The 19,974-nt window shown below is 40.9% G+C and overlaps 1 protein-coding gene and 1 pseudogene across 9 annotated transcripts in view; both read left to right on the top strand.

Annotated features, from left to right (window-relative positions):
• Positions 1-19,974, top strand: part of PHF14 (PHD finger protein 14) — a 164,479-nt gene that overhangs the window by 68,107 nt on the left and 76,398 nt on the right. Inside the window, exon 17 of one of the 9 annotated variants that reach the window (XM_036328041.1) lies at positions 340-1,513. The exons of the other annotated variants lie outside the window; for them this stretch is intronic. Coding sequence (XP_036183934.1) covers positions 340-364 — 25 coding nt within the window. The 3' untranslated portion in view covers positions 365-1,513. Of the gene's footprint in view, positions 1-339; positions 1,514-19,974 lie in introns of those variants that run through there. 9 annotated transcript variants of the gene reach the window in all.
• On the top strand, positions 11,284-13,217 carry LOC118666524 (annotated as a pseudogene).

The raw sequence follows: 19,974 nt of genomic DNA, 5'->3' as shown, positions 1-19,974 counted from the left end.
TAATTAATTGAACCTATAGGAATATCTATTCTCTTATTTATTTATTTTTAACTAGTAGGTTCAGGCCTTTTTACTATAAGACCTATACATTTTTACCAGGTTTTTATTTACTTATTTGATCATGTATTCGAAAAAAATAATCCAGGAAATAAACACAACTTTTATTTAAAAAACTACTTTATAATTAGAGCTCTTTAACACATATTTTAGTTGTATTTAAAAAATAGGTACCATTTTTCTTGTATTCTTGATAATATTTTTGAGTAATATTAGTCTTTCATCTCACTTATTTAATTAGTTTCTGTTATAAAGTTTTCATTCCTAATTGCATTATTATAGCATGCCCGTGTCTGGGATTCTGTGAAAGACTTCTTAGAAGGTAAAGATATTTTTGTTACTATAGAAATGATGGTATACAAGCCTTCTTCCATGGTTTTACCTTGTTAAGAAGATAACATCACAGATTTTCTTCAAAGGATTTAAAGAGATAATGAAGAGGACTTAAAAAGTTTTATAAATATTATATATTAATGTATTTGAGAACAAAATAAACTGGATATAAAGCAATGCCATAAAATGTTTTATGGTTATAATGTGGTTGCTCCATAAAATGAAAATAAAAAAATACACATTCAGTTTAAGCACTATTGCTCTTGAGTTCAAGAAGAATTACAATTCATGTAGAATATAATAGGTTTAAAAAGGTAATCTTATAAGCTAATATCTGCCATTTCCCTTAACATCTCTTTTGTTTTGTAACTGGCACATTCTTGTTTACAAATCCCTAAAAGTCCACACATTTATGATTTAGTTGCATCTTAATAATGTACACATGAAATTTTTTTTGTAACATTAATTTTAAGACTATTTTCTCTAAGGACATATTTCAGTGCTTGGTTAGGATTACATTATACTTATATATATGTCTATTAGGTTCTCATAAAATTAAACTTCTTGGGTCATAATTTAATTAATCTCTTATTGAATACACCACATTTATTTCCCAAGTTTCTTTGAACAAGCAAATATGACTCACTAGAACCTGCTGTTTAGCAGCCATGAATTTGAAACCACACTTCTCTATGTAATTCAGGCTGTATAAAAATTCCTTCTTAATTATTTTCCTTGCTTTTTCGGTTCTTTGTATATATGTATATGTCAATTTACATGTATAATTTTTTCTATTACTGGGGAATTGCATTCAGTTTATCAGTCAGTTGTAATAGTAGTTCCAACTGTTACTGTTTGCCTCTTTAGCTTTCCTCAGGTCTTCTTATGGCAATTTCTGTGTCTCAGTTTTTCCCTTTATTGTTGTACATGGCAAAAATCACATTCTGCTCTGTGAGGGACTGTTAATAATTGCTGAGTGATAGTAAATTCTTTCCATATAAAATAGTGCAGCAGTGATATAATTTAGTAATACAAAGGAAACACATATATGTGGATTCTGAAATAAAGGTTCCATTTGTTAAATATGTTCCAGTAATAATAAATGCTTAATTTTTTTTACCTTTCAGAGAATGTGTATGTTCTGTTTTTGTATATAATTATTTCTAGAATATGTGGGACAAAACATTGAATTTGTTGAAACTCATTCTTCTGAAGTGATTAGATTGAACTATTTCCATTAGACATGGAAAATGTAAACATTGTCAAGATCTTAAAGAGAAGATGGTTTTACACCATTTTATGGACTTCTTGAAAATGGTGTTTCCTTTTTTTGCCATTTACTTTTTAAATTTAATTAAAAATTACCTGGGAAGTTTCCAATTAAAATATGTATTTCTTTATGTTACTTAGTATTTATCTCTTTGTGATGGATGTTGTTTATTGGAGGTAGTTTTGGGCCCATTTAGTGTCTATCATTTGTTTTTATTTGCACAGTTCCTAGCACATTTACTAGGTGTACCCGTTAATGATGCGGATTAACTATTAACTGGTTAATAATGCGGACTGCCTGTTAATCGGTTAAAGATGCAGATTAATTATTAACCGGTTAATAGTGCAGATTAATTATTAACCGGTTAATAGTGCAGATTAACTATTAACCGGTTAATAGTGCGGATTACATATTAACCTGTTAATAGTGCGGATTACATATTAACCTGTTAATAGTGCGGATTACATATTAACCTGTTAATAGTGCGGATTAACTATTAACCAGTTAATAGTGCAGATTAACTATTAACCGGTTAATAGTGCGGATTACATATTAACCTGTTAATAGTGCGGATTACATATTAACCTGTTAATAGTGCGGATTAACTATTAACCGGTTAATAGTTCGGATTAACTATTAACCGGTTAATAGTGCGGATTAACTATTAACCGGTTGAAAATGCCACAGCTCCATTAGGTTTATTACTATTTCTGTCCAGGTTGAGTTTAAATGGTCTTTTTTCTCAAGTAAAGGCTTTTTATAAGTTAGGGACCGTTGGGCTGTGATAATGGAAAACCTAACTAAAAGTTTAGGTTTGAAATAACCGACGATTTATTATCTCACATAACAAGAAGTCAGATCGGTTAGCACTGCAATGATGTCCTCAAGGACTTGTTGTCTTTCCATTTTTCTACTCTGATCACTAGTGCCTGATAAATTTAGTGTCTGTCTCCTCAAAATTTCAATATCTCAATATCTCTCTTTCTCTGAACCAGGGAGAGGATAGGGGCAGGCCTACAAACCGCTTAGGTCTCCAGGTACCTAAATAGCTTTGCAAGTTTTATTTTGTTAGCAAGGAAAGGAGTCAATTGCCTTTGAGTGGGCAGTAATGGCAGTTGAATAGGCAACCAATTTTCAACTGTAGCCTTGATTTGCATTTCAGTCTTGTTCAAAATACCAGTATACTAAATAAATGCTTGATAATGCATGATTGCTCCACGTAAAAGTAGTGACTGAATATTCTTTGGTGAATTAATCCAAAATTTTTAATATCATAATTTATTTCTTGAATAAATTGGTCACTAACTACAAGTATTTGATGAAGATGTTTAAATTGTTTAATGAAGGAGATTTCCTTTTGTGTGACTAAAGAATAGTGGATTTTTTTTTCCTGGATATTAGGTAAAGAAATAGGAATCACAGATTTGAGATGAGTTAGTGAATTCTTCATTGTAAAAGAGAAATGAAGTAATTCCTCTCCTTGAAAATATTTGATGTTTAAAAGATAGATTTTAGTGTTAGCCTTTTTTTCTCTATAAATCCTTATTAGACTATCACATTAGGAATAAGACCAGTTTCAGACCTCAAATTTTATCTTAGCTGTGTAAACTCATTGCGACACATTTTCTTAATGGAAGATATGGGAGAGAAAAATTGTTTCCTACAACTAAGAACCTAGTGTCTTTAATATTATTTTATATTGTGGCCAGTACTCAGAGGACAGGAAATGATCTATGAAGCTATATCACTTTTATAGCTAAATCCAAACTATTAAATGCCTGTCATATTATCCTCCTTATTTGAATATATAGCAAATTATATAGGTATTGAACCATTTTAGTTACAAGATTAGATGTCTGTTTAGTCTCTTAACAAAGCTATTACCATTTTTATTTATTTCACATTTTAAACATTTGGCCTCTGAGTACTTTACTCAAAACCAAATTTGATTGTATCATCAGTTAATAGGAATACTAGCAACAATTCATATTCATAATATTTTTATTTCAAATATTAGTCTCTGATTATTCAGATTTTTTTTATTTTTAATTACCTCTTTTGTCCATAATTTGTATGGAGGTTTCTAGATTGCCTGGATCATAGTTGAAGGGGTGTTTTTCTCCCAGAAATTTGATCAGATTAAGAGACTGAAGCTAAGATTAGTTATAACTTTAGTTACTATATTCATAGAACATCAGATCACTTAAAATGGTTTGTTATTTTAAAAAAACACCTAGTTTTATCTCTATTAAGATCAATTAAGACTCATTTGATGTATTTCTTCAAATAGAATTTTATATTTTATATACTTGCTACTTTATTTTTTCTTGTGCAGTTTATCACATAATCACTATTAATAAAATTTGCATATCACATGCTTGTGAAGTGATGGTGCAAATATATATTATTTGGATACATAAAAGTTAAAACTTATAAAGAAATATAAGTTTTAAAATGATTTGTGTTTTCTAATAAATTTCAAATGTATTAAAACCAGACATTTTCTGCACAAAGACATTTCTGGATAAACTTCTGTTTCTATTCTTTATGAGCAATTTCAAGGATAGGTTTGAGGGTTTTGTTTTACTTAGTTTATTCTTGTATTCCTGAGTCAGTGATTAGTATAGTGCAATTACTGTATTCTAAAGGATTGTTTCTAAAGCTTGGATTTCTAATATTTCTTATGTGTAAAGTGTACCCCTCATGTCACCCTGACAGCCTGTGTAATATACCTGTTTCTTCAAGTTTGGCTACTGTTATATCTGGTGTATGTCTAACCTGGCTTTTCTCTTTTGAAAGTATAACCACCTTATCCTTATTTAGCTCTATGTTGTTCAACTAACTGAACAAAGAGCCCCATCCTGGTGGTTAGTGACTCACACACTTTATAGGAAGTTGCATTAAGGAATCACTGGCAAGATATTAAATCTTCCTAATTTTTATGTTTGATTTAATTTTTTTAAAAGGCAGAGATAAAGTAGCATATCAGGTGCCTCAGAAGACACATGGACTTCCTCTCTCTCTTAGCCTTTATAATTTTAACTTCTATATTGAGATATGTCATTCATCTGAAATTAATTTTTGCTTATGGGCTCAGGTAGAGTTAAGAAAGCTTTGTTTATTATTTCATGTGGGTTTCCAGTTTTCTAGCACCCATTGATGAAAATACTTGTCTTACCCAAATAAGTTGCTTTGGTACTATTGCTAAAAATAAATTGATTTTTTAAATGTGGGTCTATTTCTAGACTGTGTTCTATTTCATTAAGCTATATATCAATTACATTGATTGTTGGTGGCTAGAGTAAGCTCTTTTGTTATTCCAGATCATTTGTATTTCCATATTAGTGTCAAAAACAGCTTGTCTATTTTCATTATAAAAGAAAATATGATATCAGAAGAAAAAAAACCACAAGCAGCAACCACAAAAATAGATAAATTGGAATCATTTTTGTGTAGCAAAGGACACAACAAAAAAAGCGAAAAGGCAACCCACAAAATAGGAGAAAATACTTGCAAATCATATATCTGATAAAGGATTATCAAGAGTATATAAAGAACTAAAACTCATCATCAACCAAAAAAACCTGATCAAAAATTAGCAAAAGACTTGAATAGACATTTCTCCAAAGAAGATATGAAATAACCAATAAGCACATGAAAGGATGTTCAACATCAGTGATCATTAGGGAAATTCAGTGAGGAACCACCTCAAACCATTAGGATGGTTATTAGAATACAAAAATTAAAATAAACAAGGAAACCCAGGAAATAAGTGTTGGTGAGGATGCAGACAAATTGGAACCTTTTAGCACTGTTGGTGGGATGGTAAAATGTTGCATCCACTATGGAAAACAGTATGGCGGGTCCTCAAAAACTAAAAATAGAATTGCCATATGATCTAGCACAGTGGTTCTCAACCTTCCTAATGCCGTGACCCTTTAATACAGTTCCTCATGTTGTGGTGATCCCCAACCATAAAATTATTTTCATTGCTACTTCATAACTAATTTTGCTAGTTATGAATCGTAATGTAAATATCTGATATGCAGGATGTATTTTCATTGTTACAAATTGAACATAATTAAAGCATAGTGATTAATCACAAAAACAATATGTAATTATATATGTGTTTTCCGATGGTCTTAGGCGACCCCTGTGAAAGGGCCTTTTGACCCCCAAAGGGGTCGCGACCCACAGGTTGAGAAACGCTGATCTAGCAATTCCACTTTTGGGTACATACTCAAAAGAATTGAAAGCAGAGACTCAAAGAGATATTGTATATCCCAATATAGCAGCATTATTGGCAATAGCCAAAAGGTGGGAGCATCCCGTTGTCCATTGATGGATGAATAAACAAAATGTGATAAATACATACAATGAAATACTGTCCAGCCCTAAAAAGGAAGGTAATTCTGATACATGCTATGACATGGAAGAACCTTGAAGAACTTATGCTGAGTGGAATAAGCCAGTCATAAAAGGACAAATATTGTATGATTCCCTTTGATATGAGGGAATTGGAATAGTCAAATTCATAGAGACAGAAAGTAGAGTGGTGGTTGCCAAGGACAGGGTGACTGGGCAGTTCATGTTTAATGGGTACAAGTTTTAGTTGGAGAAAATGAAGAAGTTTTAGAGACAGATAGAAGTGATGGTTACACAACTGTGAATTTACTTAATGCCTCTGAACTATCCACTTAATGGTTAAAGTGGTAAATTTTATGCTATATGTATTTACCACAATTTTTTAAAAAGCCTAATTGGGTTATGGTTAGCTTTGTTTTGAACACATGGATGAATTTGGAGAGCACTAACATCTTAACAATTTTGTCTTCTAATCAACGAACCTGGTATATTTCTACATTTATTCATATATTCAGATATCCTTTTCTTTTCCTCATCAGTGTTTTTGTAATTTTCACTGTAGAAATCTTGAAAGTCTATTATAAAATGTACTAGAGGCCCGGTGCATGAAGTTTGTGCACAGGGTGGGGGAGTGGAGCGTCCCTCAGGCCAGACTGCACCCTCTCTCAGTCTGGGAGCCCTTGGGGAATGTCTAACTGCCGGCTTAGGCCCAATAGGGAGCGGGCCTAAGCTGACAGTCGGACATCCTTAGTGCTGCTGTAGAGGAGGGAGAGGATCCTGCCACTGCTGCTGCACTCGCCAGCTGTGAGCCTGGCTTCTGGCTGAGTGGTGCCCTCCCTTCCCCTGTGGGAGCGCACTGACCAGCAGGGGACAGCTCCTGTGTTGAGCGTCTGCCCCCTGGTGGTCAGTGCACATCATAGTGACCAGTCATTCTGCCATTTAGTCAATTTGCATATTAGCCTTTTATTATATAGGACTCCAAAGTATTTAATATTTTTTGATGCTATAGTATAGGAAAACTTTAAATATATATATATATATATATATATGTATGTATATATGTATATATGTATATATGTATATATGTATATATGTATACACACACACACACACATATATATATATATATATATACATATATATATATATATATATACATATATTTAAATCCTCACTCGAAGATATTTTTTCATTGATTTTTAGACAGAGTGGAAGAGAAAGGGAAAGACAGAGAGAAATATTGATGTGAGTGAGAGAAACACATCGATTGGTTGTCTCCTGCATGAGCCCCATTCATAGCCTGGGCTGGGGAGGAGCCTGCAACCGAGGTATGTGCCCTTGACCAGAATCAAACCAGGGACCCTTTGGCCCTCAGGCTTAGGCTCTATCCACTGAGGCAAATTGGCTAGGGCTAAATACAAATTTTAACTGCTTATGCAAGTGTTGAGAGCTGCCAGGTGTTGAGGGGTCACTTAGGATCACAAACCAAACTGTTAAAATTACCTATTACAGTAGCATAAGCAAGAGGCCAAATAGGAATGTTTGCTGGCTCCCCAAATGTTCCATTTCTCCCACTAAATAGAACTTGGTAAAGTCAAATGGATCACTGCAGACATTGAGTGAGGTATAGGGCATTAATGTCTCTGCTGACAGAGCCCTGAACAAAAGGCTCTTGTTGTTTTATGGGCCCAGGGGCTGGGGGAAGGAAAGGGGAAGGGTAATGAGGTAGAACTGAGTCAGTGGATAAAAGTGTCTTTTAAGACCCCTCCCTCAAGCGGGGGGAGAATAGGGGGTCTTGGGGAAGATGCATGAGTAGTGTTTTAGTCCAGCTCTTTCTTCCCCCACAAAAGGAGGCCTTATAATCCTGGAATAAATACCTCCTGATCATGAGGTATGGTCTCTTTTATATATTTTTGGAATTTATTCGCTAATATGTTGATAAAGGCTTTGTGTCTCTATTCATAAAAGTCTTGCTTTGTTAATTGCTTTTCTTGTAAAGTCTTTATCCAGTTTTGTCATCAGGTTTTACTGGGCTTCTAAAAGGCCTTAGATAGTGTTCCTCTCTCCTTTTTTTTCTTTTTAAAAAGAATTTGTTTAAGATTGATATTATTTCTTCATTGAATTTTTGTTAAATTCCCCAATGAAAACATGTGGACCAGAGTTTTCTTTGTTAAGTACATTTAACTTTAGTATACACTTCTGAGAGTTAAACCTCAGAAATACATAAACTCAGAATTACATAACCTTAAGGTGATCTTGTTCAATATTAAAGTGTGTGTGTGTGTGTGTGTGTGTGTGTGTGTGTGTGTGTGTGTGTTTTAGTTAAGTGGAATTTGAATAGAATGCTTTCACTTTTGTATTTTATGATTAAGGATAGAGAAGAGAAGCTATCAAACCTCATTTTTTTCTCCTTATTTTATTTTATTCACTCATTTTCTCCATGTGGTATGTGTCATTAGTAAACTAATTTTCCACTGAATATTGTTGTTGTATATGGAGAGATTGTTGATTAGGAAAACCATAATTATAACTTAAGTAACTAACCAGGAAAATGATGGGGGGGGGGGGGGGCATGGGACTGAAATTGAAAGGCTGAAATTTTAAACAAGAAGCTGTATCACCATGAGGTATGTAGGTAACTTTTCTGGGAACCAGTTATTTCATTCATAGCACAAGCAATGTATTAAGTTGATTTGCAGATCCCTTTAATTTTCACATTCTATGACTTTATACTACTACTAGAGGCCCGGTGCACAGATTTGTGCACCAGTGTAGTCCCTTGGCCTGGACTGTGGGGATCCGGCTGAAACCGGCTTTCCGACATCTCCCGAGGGGTCCCAGATTTCAAGAGGGCACAGGACAGGCAGGGGGAATCACACTGGTGCACGATTCCGTGCACTGGGTCTCTAGTATGCATGTAAGATCTTTGATTAATCTCTTCCCACACTTCCCCTCCCCCCTTCACTCTGAGATTCATCAGTCTGTTCCATGTTTCCATGCCTGTGGTTTCCGCTCTTGCATTGAGCATCTGCCCTCTGGTGGTCAGTGTGCGTCATAGCTACCAGCTGGTCAGTTGGTTGCTTAGGCTTATATATATATATATACTAGAGGCCCGGTGCACAAAAACTTGTGCACTCGGGGCGGGGGGGGGGTGGTCCCTCAGCCCGGCCTGTGCCCTCTCGCAGTCTGGGACCCCTCAGGGGATGACCACCTGCTGGCTTAGGCCCGCTCCCTGGGAGATTGGGCCTAAGATGGCAATCAGACATCCCTCTGGCAGCCCGGCAGCCCTCGGGGGATGTCCACTTGCCAGCAGGGAGCAGGCCTAAACTTCTTTGGACATCCTTAGCGCTGCTGAGGAGGCAGGAGAGGCTCCCACCATCACTGTTGTACTGGCAGCCATCAGTCTGGCTTGTGGCTGAGCAGAGCTCCTCCCATGTGAGAGCGCCCTGGCCACCAGAGGGCAGCTCCTGCATTGAGCGTCTGCCCCCTGGTGGTCAGTGTGTGTCATAGTGACCAGTCATTCCCAGTCATTCTGCTGTTAGGGTCAGTTTGCATATTACCCTTTTACTATATAGGATAGAGGCCTGGTGCATGGGTGGGGGCCGGCTGGTTTGCCCTGAAGGGTATCCCGGATCAAGGTGGGGGTCCCGCTTGGGTTTCTGGCCAGCCTGGATGAGGGGATGATGGCTGTTTGCAGCTGGTCACACCTCCTTCAGGGTGGGGGTCCCCACTGGGGTGCCTGGCCAGTCTGGTTGAGGGGCTGAGGGCCGTTTTCAGGCTGGCGGGTGACTGAAGCTCCCAACCTCTCATTTTTTTCTTTTTTCTTTTTATTCTGGGATTTATTTACCTTCTATGGCTGTCACTGGAGCTGAGAGCCGGCTTTAGCTCTGAGGCTTGGCTCCAGCTCTGAGACCTCGGCTGCTGAAAGCAGGTATCTGGGCTTTGTTTAGCTTTTACAATTGAAACACTGTTGCAACTCCAGCTCTGAGGCCCGGCTGGCTGAAAGCAGGTTTCTGGGGATTGTTTAGCTTCTATAATTGCAACATAGTTGCTTAGAGTGCAGCTCAGAGGCCTGCAGCGGCAGGCGGGGAACCTTGGCTTCCTCCATCGCTGGAGCAAGCAAGCCTCCTGTTTGCTTCAGCTGCCTGGCTGCCGGCCGCTATCTTGGTTGGCAGTTAATTTGCATATCACCCTGATTAGCCAATGGGAAGCGTGTTGGAGGTATGGTTAATTACTATGTTTGTCTATTATTAGATAGAATATCCTATCTAATAAAAGAGAAACATGGTAATTAGCCATACATCCGCTACCCTTCCCATTGGCTAATCAGTGAGATATGCAAATTAACTGCCAACCAAGATGGCGGCCGGCAGCCAGGCAGCTGAGAACAGGAGGCTTGGTTGCCCCAGCGATGGAGGAAGCCAAGGTTCCCCACCTGTGGCTGCGGGGCTCTGAGCTCCTGAAGCAACAGCTCCAAAAGATACAATGTTTCAATTATAGAAGCTAAAAGATGGCAGTTAATTTGCATATTCAGGCTCCAAGCGGTGGAGCGAAGCCAAACAGCCCTGAAGCTGCAGAGCAGAGAGGCCTCAGGGCCCTGGGATCAGCGGAGCCGAGAGGCCTCCCGGCCCGGGGATCAGCAGAGCCTGATGGAAGCCCTGTGTGTTTATGCACCCTGGGGGTGCAGAGGTCCCGTCCTAGGCAGTGGCCAATGGCGAAACTTCAGACTCCGAGAAGCAGCCTGGGGGCTGTAAGGCGGCTCCTCTGACCTCAGTGCTGGAGTCCCACTGCTCCACCAGGAGAGCAGCAGAGAAAGGCCGGAGCCTCCCTCAAGGTGACCCGAAATCCCCACCCACACCAGGCAGGCTGCTGGGACTGTTCGTGGAGGACTCACTTTCAAGCCCAGCCGGTGGCCCTGCCGCAGCCATGGCACTCCTGGGTGCAGGCCCTAGCAGGACGCGGGGTGGCGGCGGGAGCGCCTTGAGTCCTGGGCTCCTTGCCTGCCTTCCAAGGCTTCCTCCTGCTTTAGGGCTTTGCCCTCTGCCAGCCTCCTCCTCCCCAGCTCCCAGAGCAGAGGACCCACCGAGGGCGCTCCCTGCTGGACGAGGGAGTGAATGGAGCGATGGGTACTCCCGGGTGAAGGGTCGCCCTGGGGAGGAGTCCCGACACCTCCATGCCCAGCTCCTGGAGTGCTGCCCAGGCCCTGAGTGCAGCGTGGAGCCCTGCGGGCCTGAAGGGCACCGGTGTGGGCGGGGCACATGCGCCTGGTGCAGCAGGATGTGCTGGGGCGCCACCCGCCTTCCGGGGCCTCCTGCTTCAGGGCCTCGCCCTCCGTGGTCTCCTCCTCCCCAGCGCCCAGAGCAGCGGACCCACCGAGGGCGCTCCCCGCTGGCCGAGGGGGTAAATGGAGCGGCGGGGACTCCCGGGTGAAGGGTCGCCCTGGGGAAGAGTCCCGACACCTCCAAGACCCGCTCCTGTTCAGCAACATCCCCAAGATCGCGCATCTGCACCGCGGGCTGTGGGGCAGCGTGATGGCGCCGATGGCGGAGAAGGCGCTGCGCACGCGGGGGCTGCTGCAGCCCGGGACCTCCTCAAAGGTTTCAAGATGTTCAGCTCCCTCTTCAAGCCCTACGTCCGGTACTGCATGGAGGAGGAGGGCTGCATGGAGTACATGGACAACAACCTCTTCCCGGCCTAGGTGACGTGGGCCGAGAAGTACCAGCAGTGCCAGCGGCTGAAGCTGAGCGACATGCTCGCCAAGCCCCACCAGCGGCTCACCAAGTACCGCTGCTGCTCAAGTCGGTGCTGAGGAAGAGGGACGAGCCACGTGCCAAGGAGGCCGTCACCACCATGATCAGCTCCGTGGAGCGCTTCATCCACCACGTGACCGCGTGCATGCGGGCGACAGGAGCGGCAGCAGCTGGCCGCCGTGGTGAGCTGCATGGATGCCTACAAGGTGGTGGAGGGTAGCAACGACGAGGTGGACAAGCTCCTGAAGGAATTTCTGCACCTGGACCTGACCGTGCCCATCCCAGGTGCCTCCCCAGAGGAGACGTGTCAGCTGATGTTGGAGGGCAGCCTGAGGATGAAGGAGGGAAAGGACAGCAAGATGGATGTGTACTGCTTCCTCTTCACGGACCTGCTCTTAGTGACCAAGGCAGTGAAGAAGGCTGAGGGGACCAGGGTCATCAGGCCACCACTGCTGGTGGACAAGATCTTGTGCCGGGAGCTGCGGGACCCTGGCTCCTTCCTCCTCATCTACCTGAACAAGTTCCACAGCGCCGTGGGGGCCTACACGTTCCAGGCCAGCGGGCAGGCTCTGTGCCAGGGCTGGGTGGACTCCATTTACAATGCCCAGAACCAGTTGCAGCAGCTGCGTGCGTAGGAGCATGCGGGCAGCCAGCAGCACCTACAGAGCCGGGAGGAGGAGGAGGAGGAGGAGCAAGAGGACGAGGAGGAAGATGAGGAGGAAGAGGAGGGTGGGGAGAGTAGTACTTCTGCCGCCAGCTTCCCCACCATCCTGCGCAAAAGCAGCAACAGCCTGGACACCCAGCACTGCGCCTCCGACAGCTCCCCGGAGACCCTGGCCGTGGTGGTGCTGGAGCCCGGGGAGACACTCTCCTCTACCGAGTTTGAGGGCGGCCCCTTCAGCTCCCAATCGGACAAGATGTCCCTTAGTACCACCGCCTCATCTGTCACACTGACCAGCGAGCTGCTGGCCCTGGGCCCCGGGGAGGGCAGCTCCTGCTCCATGGACTCCGCCTACAGCACCCTCTCCTCCACCTCCTTGCAAGACTTTGCGACCCCAGCCCCTGTGGTGGAGCCAGCGCCCCGGCCCCTAGATTTACCACAGGCCCCTTCACCCCTGCCCTTGCCCCGCCTCCGCTGCCGCCCCCCTGTCCAGCTGCTGCCCCGCCTGCCTCACCTGCTCAAGTCCAAATCTGAGGCCAGCCTCCTGCAGCTGCCGCAGCCTGTCGGAACTCTGCTTGGCTGCCACAGCCACCGGCGCATCAGGACCACCCTGCTGCTTAACTCCCAGGCCCTGAGCACAGTGTGGAGCCGCCATGCCTGGAGGGCGCAGTCTGGGGTGGGCGCACGTGTGCCTGGTGCAGCGGGACTTGCTGGGGAGCCGCCTGCCTTCCCCGCCGGGCCTGAGGCCCGGCGCCCAACGTGGAAGGCCACCAGGCCTTGAAGGCTGCCCTGAAAGTCACACAAAGACAACCTTCTACTGGAGGGCAGGCTGTGGTGCTCTGGGAAGATTCCGGAGGTAGGGAAGGAAGGTCATGGAAGGGAACGATTGCAAGAGGAGATCCCGAAGGTTCTGAAAGCAGAAGACCAGCTCCTTGCAGACCTGAACTCTGTGTGGGCCTCTTTATCGGCCCTGGAGGTGGGAGACACAGGAGGAGGTGATGGAGCGGGGCTGTGCCCAATGAAGACTCAGAAGAAGCAATGTTTGGACAGGGCCAGGCGGAGCAGGCAGGCCCGTTCGGATCCCGCTGGAGCGCAGCCAGACCCCAAGGCGACCACCAAGCCAGGCCCCAGAGAGAAGCGAGCAGATGCCACTCCACTCTCTGGAGAAGACCATTAAGCAGAAAACTAAAGAAACCGATTTTACATCATTTCCCAGGTGGAGAACAGTTGGCATGTAAGCCCCTGACCAGTGCCCAGCCTCTCCTCTGTCTGTCTATCTCACTCTTAGGTACCATGTTCTTTGTTCTCTCTTAACTGCAACTCATTTTTAAACTAGATTGCTTTTAAAAGAAGACTAAATAAAGTTTCCCTTAAGTTATTTAGGCGGTGCTGGGGCTGCTGGGGCTGCTGGGCGCCTGATAGAAGACACAAACACGCAGCGGGGGCCTGTACCCAGCAGCCCCAAGGCCCACCACCTTGGTGCTGGGGCTGCTGGGGCCCTGATCAAAGACCCGCAGCCCCAAGCCCCGCCATCAAGGTGCCGGGGCTGCTGGGGGTATCAGAGACACAAACCCGCAGGCCGGGCACCCAGCAGACCCAAGGCCTTCGCGGGAGCGCTAAGGAGCAGCAAGCCGAGCGGTAGGAAGCAGCAAGCAGGTGGGCAGTAAGGAGGGAGGGGTCCCGGACTGCGAGAGAGCACTTGCTGGGCTAAGGGACCCCCCACCCATCCCCAGTGCACGAATTTCGTGCACCGGGCCTCATATATATATATATATATATATGTATATATATATGTATATATATATATATATATATATGATTGAAAAAGAGAATTTTGGAAATGAAAAGTGGTATCCAGGTGTAAAGAATTCTGAATAATTTATTGCACAAATCTCCCACTGTTAGCCCATAATATTTTTTCTAATTTCAATTTCAGTTATATATTTTATAAATCATAGCCTATCACAAATATGTGAGTTAATTATTAGATAGCCATTTTTCATTTTTTACTAATTGAGATGTAGGTTTATGAGGGATGGTTTATAGTAGTTTACTTTGAAAAGTTTTTTGTTTTCTTCTTAATTCTATATAACAAAATATTTACTGAGCTTTTAAATAGGCTAAAATATATTTGTAGATGACATGATAGCTGAGTATTTATAGCATTTTTATTTATTCAATTGTTTTGCATATATGATACAGTGGGGCCTTGACTTGCGAGTGTCCCGACTGATGAGTTTTTCGAGATACGAGCTGTCTCTCGGCCGATTTTTTGCTTTGAGTTGTGAGCTAAAATTCGGGTTATGAGCCAGCTTCAGATACCCCACCGCTAATTGGCGCAGTGAACGTCACAGTGAATGCCACACATCAGCCCAGCATCACGTTTCTCACTCGTTCACTTTTTGATTTGACATATGAGTAATTTGAGTTACGAGCTCCGTCATGGACGAATTAAACTCGTAAGTCAAGGCCCCACTGAATATGGTTTCTTTTCATTTTAATTCTTAATAATTTTTCTTTTAATTTTTAATTCATTATAACCCTTTTTGTGAAACAGTTTCAAGGATCAATTACATTTATCCTAAACTGAAATGAATTAAGATTATCAGTTTCTGAATTAGCTTTTCCTATTGCCCTGTACTTAATAGGATTTAAAGCTAAATATAATGTACTTATACATAAAGCATGTTCCCACTTAAAAGGAGTTTCCTCTAATTCTGTCTCACTTTCTAGACTGATCTCGTGTAATATTAAGAAAATACATAATCAAGAATTGGTTTGACATTGTGAGATGACTTGGTAGCTGACTTTTACCATTGCACATAAACAATGCACTTATTCTCAATCACAGTATCACTTTCAGCCAGATAACCACTAAAATCACTGCGCTGTGGTTTTCTGAAAATGCCATAATCCCTCAAATGCCACATTAAACCGAGAGAGAAAACCATCAGTAGTGCCCGCACAGCTATGTAGAAGAATGGGCCATGAACCAAGTGAAAAGATGTTCTGGAAGAACAGTAACCTTTCCCTTGATGTGTGCATTTCCCATTACGTTTTTGACACAAAATGTTGCAAAATGATTTAAAGCTGGCATTTTGTTTTGCTGACTCCTTTTTTTCATTAAAAAGAAGCCCAAGTTAGGATAGGAATGTAGGGGAAGAGTGACCAAGCACTGAATTCTATTATATGAATCTGTTTTCAAATTAAATAAAATATTTTTTAGGAACATGGCTTTGCCCTTTTTACACGTTAACTGTGATAAACAAATCACTTAGTTGTATTTATATCTTCACAATGATGTTATTTCTTTAAAGTTAATTTTTTCTCCATTTTTCTCTATTTTCTTCCTAGAAACCCCTGATTATAAAATGGCATGTCAATAAATCAGGAAAGCTTGGTTTAGTAATTACATAGACCTCACCTACTACGTGTAACTCAGTAGTGTCCTACTTTTTACTGTCACTTTGTATGTGTAGCTGATTATGCAAGAAAATAAAGTAGGAATAAACTCAGAGGTCCAAAAGATTAATGCCTGCTAACTTTGACAGGATACATTTCTATGGGGAATCAAGTCATCATGTTGTCCCACGTAAAACTAGTACAAAGCTATGTACTAGCAATATTTACTGTAAACTTATATTAAGGATAACTGTCCTTAATATACTATATTATTTTTAAATATATCTTTATTGATTTCAGAGAGAAAGGGAGAGGGAGAGAGAGATAGAAACATCAGTGATGAGAGAAAATCATTGATTGGCTGCCTCCTGCATGCCTCACACTGGGGATTGAGCATGCAACCTGGGCATGTGCCCTGACTTGGAATCAAACGGTGACCTCCTGGTTCATAGGTCAATGCTTAACCACTGAGCCATGCCAGCCAGGCTATTTTTTTTTAATCTTTTTCTGTTTGATTTCTATTCAAAGTGAGTTTGCTAGGACAGAGTATATGTGTATTTTACATTTTAATAGATAATGTTATTTCATTTCCCAACAGACCCAAATATGTGACAATGTCATGGCACAGATTTTGACAATTCTGGTGCATAGAAATTGGCATGTTGATTATATTTTGTGACTACCTATGAGGTGGAATAGTATACATATATTGATTAGCCATCTGGATTTTCTCATCCATGTGTTGTCTTTCCATGTACTCTGCTTCTTTATTGAGGTGTTTTGCCTTCTAAAAAAATGAGTTTATCACATACTTTTATTCTTTGACATTTATTTAGTCTGGTCACTTCAGTGTAATTAGTGATCAATTCTTGGTACATTTCTTGAGCTTTGATCTTCACAGTCATATCTTTTTAAATTCTGCACCCAGCATAGCAGTAGTATTATATCTCATATATAAAACTGTTCATTTTATACATTTCCTAGACCTTCTTGTTCTGATGTTTGGCTGTCTTAAATTCCTGAAAACAATTTTTGGTAACAATGTATAATTTATTGATATCAGATAAAATTGCTAACTGTAGGCTAGTTTTTCAGTGTCATTAAGTCTTTTTTTTTTTCTTTAGAGTTTCATGATCAGATCTTTTTATTTAGATTCCACAGTTGTTTTCTTACTTGATTTCACCCTTGGAACGATCTGATCCCATCCAATATTTGGAGTTTTCCATGTTGTTGCATTCTCTTTAGTGAAAGCAAGAAGGGTTTGGTCTTCTCTCTCTTTCTCTCCAGCAAGTCTGTTTTTTTTTTCATACTGGCAAATAATAACTCAATATATAATATAGAAATATTTATGTATATAAATAATGACATTGCTTACTTTCTACTTCATTGCTTGACTATAGTATTCTAAGATAAGATTAGACTTGGAATTAGATTATATGTCCTCTTCTTGATTATTTTATTTATTGATTTGAGAGAGAGAGAATTTATTGTTCCACTTATTTATGCATTCATTGGTTGCTTCTTGTATGTGCCGTAACCAGAGATCAAACCCACAACCTTGGCATATCCGGACTTTGCTCTAACCAATTGAGTTTCCTGACTAGGGCCAATTGCTGTTTTTATCAATACAGTTTTTATTTACTCTAACTTTGTTAGTGGAACTAGAATTAGAAACTAGAACACAAATAAGTGACATGCCTTATCATGTATTTCAAAAGATTTATTTACTGCTAAATCTGGATTTTTCTCTTTAAAACCTTGCATGTTAGAAAGGTTCTTATGATCTTTATTTCCTTGCATGTATTATTATCTGAAAACTAAATGATCGATTCCAGGATTTATCATTTCTCTCTAAAACAATACCTTTTCTTATTTACCCACATTGGTTATTATGCTATTTAATTCTACCTTAGACAAGGGTATGCTGTTATCTAACAAAAGTTTGTTTTATTATACCCTTTCTTTAGTTCTTTGGTGAAAGAGAGAAAGAAATTTAAACAATTATTAAAAAGTGAATAACACAGTTCCTTCAGCCTTTCTTTCACAGGTCCTATATTGTTTAATGCTTTGTGCTTTTCCTTTAAACTGCAGATAAATACTCTGGAAAAGTAACTTTGAGAAAAGTATTATGGGTAAAAAGTGACAAGTTAGAGGTTGAATATTACTTCATGACTATACTACTAAGAATGTAACTGTATGATTTGACTTTTGTGTAAAATTGTCCATATATTCTGTGTATGTCATTTTTAAATACAAAAATACATGAAGCCAAGAACTCTTTAGTGTGTCTTAGTTCACAAAGAGCAACCACTTGAGCACTGTGAGAACTGATAGATTGAACTACAGAAAAAGTAACTCTTTAAGTATGTTCCCTCTAAATAATCGCAAGTGGAGGAGTTCTGCCTTGAATGAAACTGTTAGGCACTCCCTGTAATTGCTCAGTAAATCAGATGGACACAGACAGCTGCACAAGGCAGATAGGCCTACCAGAGACTAAATCAATGGGATTCAGTCCATCCAAGTGAATTACATCAGTCAATAACTGACTGAAACTTCCAGATGCAAATTTCTCTTGTCAGATTACTTATTTGTGTCAATTATTAAAGAATTGAAAAATTGCCTGATTATATCAAGGACCTTCTGTGAGATGGCCTATAAATGTAGATCTTTTTTAAGAGAAGTTGAATTTCATGTAGAGCATTCAGCACTCTGACAAAAGATTCTTTGACTTTTCTTTTGAAGCTTTCATTTGTAAAGAAATCATAGAATCAATTTTTCCCTATTTTTTCTTTTCTTTTTAAAAACCTTTATTGTTGAGAGTATTATAGATGTTCCCCCTTTCCCCCCCCATACCCTCCTCTACCCAGTTCCTGCCCAACCCAGGCCATTATCACACTACTGTCTGTGTCCATAGGTAATTACTTCTCCAGGAAATCAGTTTTTGTTCTTAAGGCTTTCAACTGATTGGATAAGTCCCACAGACATATTCATACTCTTCCCATCCCCCCTCCACCCCCCCTGCGATTTCTCAATCTGTTCCATGCTTCCATGCTTCTGATTTTGTTTTATTCACTAGTGTATTTTGACCATTAGATTTTTTTTCATTTATTTTGATTTTTAGGTTCAATTGTTGATAGATATGTATTTGTTGCCATTTTTATTGTTCATATTTTTATTTCTCCTCCCCCTCCTCCTCCTCCTTTTTCTTCTTCTTCCTTCTTCTGTCTTCTCCTTTCTTCTTCAATAATACCCTTCAACATTTCATATAATACTGGTTTGGTGGTGATGAGCTCCTTTAGCTTTTTTTTTGTTTGTGAAACTCTTTATCTGACCCTCAATTCTAAATGAGAGCTTTGCTGGGTAGAGTAATCTTGCTTGTAGGTCCTTACTATCTGGCACTTTGATTATTTCTCGCCATTCCCTTCTGGCTTGCAAAGTTTCTGTTGAGAAATCAGCTTACAGTTGAATGGGCTCTCCCTTGTAGGTAACTAAATGCTTTTCTCTTGATGCTTTTAAGATTCTCTCTTTGTCTTTAGCCCTTGGCATTTTAATTATGATGTGTCTTGGTGTGGTCCTCATTGGGTTCCTCTTGTTTTGGACTCTGCACCTACTGGACCTGAAAGTCTATTTCTTTCACCAGGTAGGGGAAGTTTCCTGTCATTATTTCTTTAAATAGGTTTTCAATATCTTGCTCTTTCTCTTCTTCTGGCACCCTCATAATTTTGATGTTGGTACACGTTTATGCTTAATTTCTGACTGGTCCTTTTTCATGTCTTTGACATTCTCACTAGGATCCTTGAAAGTCTCATGAAGGTCTTTGAGTAACCTTATACCTATGGTTTTGAACTCGGTATCCAGTTTGCTTGCTTCGATTTCTTTCATATGTGACATGTTTCTTTGTCTCTGCATTTTGGCTGCTTCCCTGGATTTGTTTCTATGTATTAGGTAGAGCTGCTATGTCTCTTGGAATTGGTAGAGTGGCCTTGTGTAGTAGGTGTCCTCTAGGGCCCAGTGGCTCAGCCTTCCCAGTCACCTGAGCTGGGCACTCTAGATGCACCCCTATGTGGGCTGTGCTCATAATCTTGTAGTTGAGCCTGAATTGCTGTTGGCATCTCTGGGAGGAGTTGACTTCCAGA

The sequence above is a fragment of the Myotis myotis genome, unplaced genomic scaffold (assembly GCF_014108235.1).
Source record: "Myotis myotis isolate mMyoMyo1 unplaced genomic scaffold, mMyoMyo1.p scaffold_m19_p_11, whole genome shotgun sequence".
In the NCBI taxonomy this organism is placed as follows: Eukaryota; Metazoa; Chordata; class Mammalia; order Chiroptera; family Vespertilionidae; genus Myotis; species Myotis myotis.
The sequence above is the reverse complement of the archived record's forward strand: the minus strand, read 5'-3'. Positions and strand labels throughout refer to the sequence as shown.